The 8,041-nt window shown below is 41.6% G+C and overlaps 1 protein-coding gene across 1 annotated transcript in view; it reads right to left on the minus strand.

Moving 5' to 3' along the window:
- Positions 1 to 6,218, minus strand: part of TPPP (tubulin polymerization promoting protein) — a gene marked incomplete at both ends in the record, with an annotated part of 44,581 nt that extends 38,363 nt beyond the window's left edge. Inside the window, one exon of the mRNA XM_080340573.1 lies at positions 5,908 to 6,218. Coding sequence (XP_080196699.1) covers positions 5,908 to 6,218 — 311 coding nt within the window. The remainder of the gene's footprint in view (positions 1 to 5,907) is intronic.
- Positions 6,219 to 8,041: the final 1,823 nt, after the last annotated feature.

The raw sequence follows: 8,041 nt of genomic DNA on the forward strand, positions 1-8,041 counted from the left end.
GCGAGAATATTTTAACCTGGCTGCTCCAATGATGGGACAATGGAGCAGAAACAATTGAATTGGAGGGTGGTGAAGCCAGGCAGCTGGGATCCCTGTCAAAAGATTCCACCATTGATACGGCAATTTCAAGAGACCCTAATGACACTACCCTCTGGAGCTGACTCCTGGCAGCTATGAGAGTAAGATTTCCCTACAAGGAAGATTGTATATGCACACTAGGGAAATGGAATACTATAGAGAGAGATATCCAGTTCCTGAGAGAATTAGCTGTGAGTGAGATCATCTATTTTGGACCAAACAGCCAAGAGGGGATGGACCCAGATAGAATCAATTGTACACGACCTCTGTGGCGCAGATTTGTACAAAGTGCACCACCTGCATATGCTAAGTCATTGGCAGGAATGCTCTGGTCAGCTGGAGGTGTACAAAATATTACTGAAGTGATTAAGCAGCTCTGAGACTTTGAGGACAGCCTTGCTGGCTCTCTACAGGCTTGTGTCTTTGCTGTGGAGAAACTGTGTGAAAAATCTGATGACTGGTTTGAAAAGCTGTTGCAAGAAATCAAAGAACTCAGAGAAGACACGTACCATTCACGACCTGCACAAACCTATGTTTCAGCTATTAGGAGAAGGCATTTCCAATCTCGAGAGAGAGGACAGAGGCCGCCCACAACAAGAGGCTCACTGTGGTTCTTCCTACATGAGCAGGGAGAGAACATGAATAAGTGGCATGGGAGACCTATCTCAGAACTTCAGGAACGAGTACGTGAGATCAAAGGAAAAACTCCTAGGAAGGTGGCTGCTCCAGTTTACAAAAGGAGCAGAAGAGATTCTGATGCTCTTGAAGGAACCTCTAATTCACACCCAGAGACTGTGCAAAACAGAAATTAGAGGTGCCCTGCCTCCAACCAGGTGGAGGAAAGGGATAACAGTTTATTGGACTGTACAAATACGATGTCCTGGTACAACACACCCCCAGGAGTACAAAGCTTTAGTGGACGCTGGCGCTCAGTGCACAATAATTACTTCTAATTATAAAGGAACGCAATCCATCAATATTGTTGGAGTGACTGGGGGATCCCAAGAACTGACTGTTGTAGAGGCTGAAATGAGCCTAACTGGGAAAAACTGGCAAAAGCATCCCATCGTGACTGGCCCAGATGCTCCATGCATCCTTGGCATAGACTACCTCAGGAGAGGGTATTTTAAGGACCCAAAAGGGTTTAGGTGGGCATTTGGTATAGCAGCTGTGGACACTGAGGAAATTGAACAGCTGTCTGATTTGCCTGGTCTTTCAGATGACCCTTCTGTTGTAGGACTGCTGATGGTTGATGATCAGCAGGTACCAACTGCTACCACAACGGTGCATCGCCAGCAATATCGCACCAATCGAGACTCTTTGATTCCTATCCAGAAGTTGATCCGTCAATTGGAAAGCCAGGGCGTGATCAGTAAGACTCGCTCACCTTTTAACAGCCCAATTTGTCCAGTGCCGAAGTCTAGTGATGAGTGGAGACTAACTGTAGACTATCATGGCCTGAATGAAGTTACACCACCATTGAGTGCTGCTGTGCCTGACATGCTAGAACTGCAATTTGAACTGGAGTCAAAGGCAGCAACTGACATTGCTAATGCATTTTTCTCTGTTCCTGTAGCAGCAGAGTGCAGGCTGCAGTTTGCTTTCACCTGGAGGGGCATCCAGTACACGTGGAATCGCTTGCCCCAGGGTGGAAACACAGTCCTACCATCTGCCATGGACTGATCCAGACCACGCTGGAGCAAGGTAAAGCTCCAGAACACTTGCAGTATATTGGTGACATCATCATATGGGGCAACACAGCGAAAGAAGTCTTCAAGAAAGGTGAGAGAACAATTCAGATTCTTTTGGATGCTGGTTTTGCCATAAAACAAAGCAAGGTCAAGGGACCTGCATGAGAGATCCAGTTTTTAGGAATAAAGTGGCAAGATGGCCGTCGTCATATCCCAATGGATGTGATCAACAAAACTGCAGCAATGTCTCCACCTACTAATAAAAAGGAGATACAGACTTTCTTGGGTGTTGTAGGTTTTTGAAGAATGCATATTCCTGACTACAGCTAGATTGTGAGCCCTCTCTATTGAGTGACTCATAAAAAGAACCGATTTGAGTGGGGCCCTGAACAACAAGAAGCCTTTGAACAAATTAAGCGTGAGATAACTCATGTGGTGGCCCTTGGACCGGTTCAGACTGGACTAGATGTTAAAAATGTGCTCTACACCGCAGCCAGAGATAATAGACTTACCTGGAGTCTCTGGCAGAAAGCACCAGGAGAAACTTGAGGTCAACCCTTTGGTTTTTGGAGTTGAGGATACAAAGGATCTGAGGCCAACTATACTCCAATTGAAAAAGAGATACTAGCAGCATATGAAGGAGTTCGAGCTGCTTCAGAAGTGATCGGTACTGAAGCACAGCTCCTCCTGGCACCTCAACTGCTGGTGCTGAGCTGCATGTTCAAAGGGACGGTTCCCTCTATATATCATGCAACCGATGTTACATGGAGTAAATGGATTGCATTGCTCACGCAACGAGCTCGAATTGGAAATCCCAATCGCTCAGGGGTCTTAGAAGTGATTACAGACTGGTCAGAAAGTAAAGGCTTTCGGATGCCTCCAGATGAGGAGGAAGTAACACGTGCTGAAGAAGCACCACCGTATAATACTCTTTTAAAGACTGATAAGCAGTATGCACTGTTCACAGATGGATCCTGTCGTCTTGTAGGAAAACATCGAAGGTGGAAAGCTGCTGTGTGGAGTCTCACATGACAAGTTACAGAAGCCACTGAAGGACAAGGTAAATCTAGTCAATTTGCAGAAGTGAAAGCCATCCAGCTGGCTTTGGACATTGCTGAACGAGAGAAGTGGCCAATACTTTCTCCCTATACTGACTCATGGATGGTAGCAAATGCCTTGTGGAGGTGGCTACAGCAATGGAAGAAAAGCAACTAGCAGCGCAGAGGTAAACCCATTTGGGCTGCCACACTGTGGCAAGACATTGCTGCTCGGCTAGAGAGCCTGCCTATAAAAGTTTGTCATGTAGATGCTCATGTGCCTAAAAGTCGAGCCACCAAGGAACATCTAAACAACCAACAAGCAGATCAAGCTGCTAAGATTAAAGTAGCTGAGGTGGACTTAGACTGGCAACATGAAGGTGAACTTTTCCTAGCTCGGTGGGCCCATGATGCTTCAGGGCATCAAGGTAGAGATGCAACATATAAATGGCCTTGCGATCAAGGGGTGGACTTAACTATGGACAGTATTTCACAGGTTATTCATGAATGTGAAACTTGCGCCGAAATCAAACAAGCGAAACGGTTAAAACCTGTATGGTATGGGGGGTGATGGTTAAAGTATGGAGAAGCTTGGCAGATTGATTATATTACACTTCCACAAACACGTCAAGGTAAGTGTTATATACTTACAAAGGTGGAAGCAACCACTGGATGGTTGGAAACATATGCCGTACCTCATGCTACAGCCCGAAATACTATCTTGGGCCTTGAAGAGCAGGTCCTTTGGCAACACGGTACGCCAGAAAGAATTGAATCAGACAATGGTACTCATTTCAAAAACAGTATTATAGACAATTGGGCCAAAGAACACAGTATTGAGTGGGTATATTGTATTCCATATCATGCACCAGCCTCTGGGAAAACTGAAAGGTACAATGGTTTGTTAAAAACTACACTAAAGGCACTTGGTAGTGGAACCTTTAAAAACTGGGATTCACATTTAGCAAAAGCCACTTGGTTGGTCAATATTAGGGAATCAACCAATCGAGCCAGGCCTGCCCAATCAGAAATTCTTAGTACTGTGGAAGGAGATAAGGTCCCTGTAGTACACATGAAAAATACATTAGGAAAGGCAGTCTGGGTTACTCCTGCCTCAGGCAAAGGCAAGCCCATTCGTGGGATTGTTCTTGCCCAGGGACCTGGCAGTACGTGGTGGGTGATGCTTAAGGATGGAGAAGTTCAGTGTGTACCTCAAGGGGATTTGATTTTAGGTGAAAATATTCAATACTGAACTGCATGATGTGAACTGCCATACTAACAGTGTTTAATCAGTGTCTTTCAGATCGAGACAGTGATGATGAAACCAGAGCTAGCTTCTTTGAGTGGTGCCTGACAACTTCTTCAAAGTTGATGTCTTTAACCCAAAACAGTGGTCATGAGATGCACTTGTACCATTTTTCCTGCCCTGGGAGACTGTTTTGACAAAATGAACTTAATGAAGCTTTTCAAAGGAAGGTCCACTGATTAAGATTAATTACTCCTGTTTATAGATGTACGTGTGTGTGTATATATATATATATATATATAGTAGTTATTAATTAGATTGTATTGAGAGATTGTATTGATAAGGTTTAAGTATTCTGTGAATGGCATATTATAAGGGGTGGAATGTCCCAGTTTTGTTAAAAAACAAGTTTCTCTTTTAGTGAATTTGCCTGTCAACTAAAGCCTTCATATTAGCTGCATTTTCCTGGAGAACCAGATACATGTTTTGGTAAACATAGCAATGGAATGTGAAGTTATTGGTAAGCATGGATGGACATCTCGCAAGAGGGGCGATGCGAAACAAGTGACCAAGAAACTGACCACCAACTGTGTATAACATTCCATTCACGTGAATACTTTGTATAAACGTGGGAGATCACAAGGAGCTCGTCTCTTTTCCCTTTTTGCCTTCTTTTCCCTCCTGCTTATGGCCAACATTAGGAGAGGATCTTGCTAGTCGTCCCTGCAAACTGAGGCCTAGTGAGAGACTGAATCCAGCTCCGGTTGGCTGCAGAGTCTAATCCAGGACTTTGGGTGCCGGCTCTGCAGTTGCTGAGACTTTCAAGATTGGTTTTGTATATTTTGTATTATTTTCTCTATTCTTATTAGTAGCATTAGTAAAACATTGTTAATTTTTCCAACTCTCTTCTCTCTGTCCTTCTTTTCCTCCCAATCACCTGTCCTTAGTGGGAAGGGGGAGAGAGGAAGGGCCAAAGAGAGAAGTGGGGGGGAGAGGAGGTTAACAATACATCTGCCAGGGTTTTATTGTCACCCCACAATCTAAACCCTTGACAGAGACTATTTAAACAGTTACTGCGGTAATGAAAAGGTAAAAAGACAAGGCTATCACATCAGATACCAAGGGAGAGAGAAGGTGAAAATGACGCACTGCTACACATAATGCAAGAACAAAAAAAATAAAAATATTTGGGGCTTCATACAGAATATGCCAGAACATTTGAATGTCTTCCCTTGGATGTGACAAGTTTCTGGATCAAGCCTGCCTATGTTTTCGATCTGGGAAGAAAGTTTCACTAAAGCTCCAGTCTGCTCACAACTAGGACCACTGAGATAATCCTAACCAACTAATTACAGCCATCAGTCTGCATCACAAATTCATCATCTGTTTGGCATGGCCCTACACTCTGAACTTGAGTAGGTGGTGTGCTGGACATCAGGACTGTTGTTAGAATAATGGCTTTTAGTACACCTTAACCTCTGTCCTCTGTGGCTCAATTTTGGCAAGATACAAAACTACATCCTGACTTCACTCAGATATCCTTCAAGAAACATTCACATCATTTACTGCAGTTCAAAAGAAGTGGTTTTTTGAATACCCTGCATTTGTCTTGATCACATCATAACTCTTTGTATGGCATAACACCTGTGACACTGAACTCAGTTTAAGATAGCATGACAGAAGCTGAAAGCTGTATCTTCAGACAAAGCATCACAGTATAAGGAAAAAGAAAAGGATCAACTGTGGCAAACACATACGGTGCCTCACAACATCTGTAAGCAACAGAAGATAAATTTAGATGATATCTACAAAACATGCTGGGGAGACAAGGAAATATTGTCAGAAATAAACTTACTTGATTTTACTGAAGACAATGTCAACATCTGTGACTGTCACATTCTTCCCATCTATCACATGACAGTCCTTACATAGCTTTGACCAGTTCTTCCCATGCATTTCTTTTCCTGTGGCTCTTGTATCACCATGGATGGCAAATTTTCTAAAGGCCTCTTCCAGAGCACTTATTTCTCCTGCCATAGCTCCCTCATGGGAGCTGTTTGAATCGTAAGATAATCGTTTTGCTGCTCGGTCCTTTGCTGGGTCTGAAGGAGACTTTGGAGGAGTCTTATTCACAGGTTTTGTTGACTTCGCTTTATTGTCAGCCATTGTGCTACAAAGAAGAGAAGAGTAAACTCACTACATTAACTTGCACTAGTTTACTTACAGGCTACAGTTTCTGTCATAACGTATGAAGAATAAGTGGTATACCCAGTCAGCAAGAACTCAGTGCCCTCCACCATCAAACAGTCAATACATAGAACTGTGTAACTCTGCCCATCTAGAAAAAAAATCTAGCATATTAAAAAAAAAAGTCAAGGAAGGAACATTCCAAAATAAGGCACAAACCTAATTGCACTGTCATTATGTCAGCCTATAAGAGAAGACTTGGTATTTGTTCCTTTATTTAATGGCAATTGTCACTCTACTGATTTGAATAAAAGTATGCCATTTGCATTGTGGGCATTACTATCTACTTTTATTTCTAAAGGAAAAATAAAAATACCTTTATTATTTTTTTTTAATTGAAAAATGAATATTTTGAAAGTGTGGCGAAGTATTAATGCTATACTACTAAAGTTATATAATGTAGGGGATAACAAGTAAGGAAGCCTCAGAAATGCTTAGATAAGTCTCTCTAGTTAACAAAACCATTTATTTCTCAAGTTTATATTCAAAGAACTGTAGCTGTAGAATTCATTTGGAATTAAATTGATGATGCAGAAGCACTGAGAAGGGATGTCATTACTGCAGAGAATAACTTTCAGGTTACCCTATGTTCATGTAGGATAGGTTTGCCTTTTTTAAAAGAAACCTTAAACAGAGCAGCAGAACACTAAAATTATTTTCAGGTGTCTTCATAAAGAAAAAAGCCCTAACGTGTCAGAAGCATGCCATAGAAGCAATCAATCTATCAATCTTCCAAGAGATTTTTTGGGCTAGCCCTCTCTTCACAGTATCACAGTATGTTTGCGATTGGAAGGGACCTCAAAAGATCTTCTAGTCCAATCCCCCCCTCTTGCTCTTAGCAATTCTGTCAAGAATCTATATTCAATGTAAATATCCTTGAAAGATACAACAATTGAACAGTTTACAAACTATAAGCAAGAAAACATCTGTGTTGGTCTTGTCTCATCCGAAACCAGAAAAAATAGCCACACACCTATATTTTTAAGTATCTCCTGAAATAAAATATTTCTTTAGTCAGCGTCAGTACCTTGCTGACCAACTTTGCCTAATCCCATGTTACCCATAGCCATAACTCAACTTTGTACAGCACAGCAGAAGTGTGTTTAAAAAAGCAAGTAGTGATTTCAAATCATGAGCTGAAACCCACACTTGAAAGGGTTCCGATTTCCTGAATTGTGTGATTTTTAAAACGGCTAAATTATTTTTTGTCCATACTACTGTCTTCAATATGATAGCTGTATCTATTGAAAACATTTTTTACTTACTTTCAGTTACTAATAAATTAGTTTCTAGACTTGGTATAGGAAAAATGCCTAAAGAACATATTTGGCCTTTAGAAAGGCCAGTAATAGACTTAGTTCTCTCAGACATCAGTAAATGAACATTGTATTGGGGTGTTTCAAGTATTTCTGGGCTGGGGGAACAGGACACGCTCTACAGAAAAGGGTTCAGCTTTGAATGGTGAAATCTGGTTTGCAAAGCAGACTAATTTCAAAGAACCTCTCACCATCTAAAGCAGTCAAGGGTAGATTAAAACTAGGCTTCTGCTGTGGTTGCCCAAAATTTTCATAGGTACGCCTTTTCTTATTGAACCATAATTACAGTTTGTTAAAATCCCATGTAATAGCAGGAAATTTACTAAAAAGCTACATGGTTTATGAAAATACTGACTTACCCTTAACTTAAAATTTTGTTTCTTAACACTACAAACAACATGCTCTTAAGAGAAATATATTAATTAA

This window comes from Nesoenas mayeri (assembly GCF_963082525.1).
Source record: "Nesoenas mayeri genome assembly, chromosome: 2".
NCBI classification, from domain to species: Eukaryota; Metazoa; Chordata; class Aves; order Columbiformes; family Columbidae; genus Nesoenas; species Nesoenas mayeri.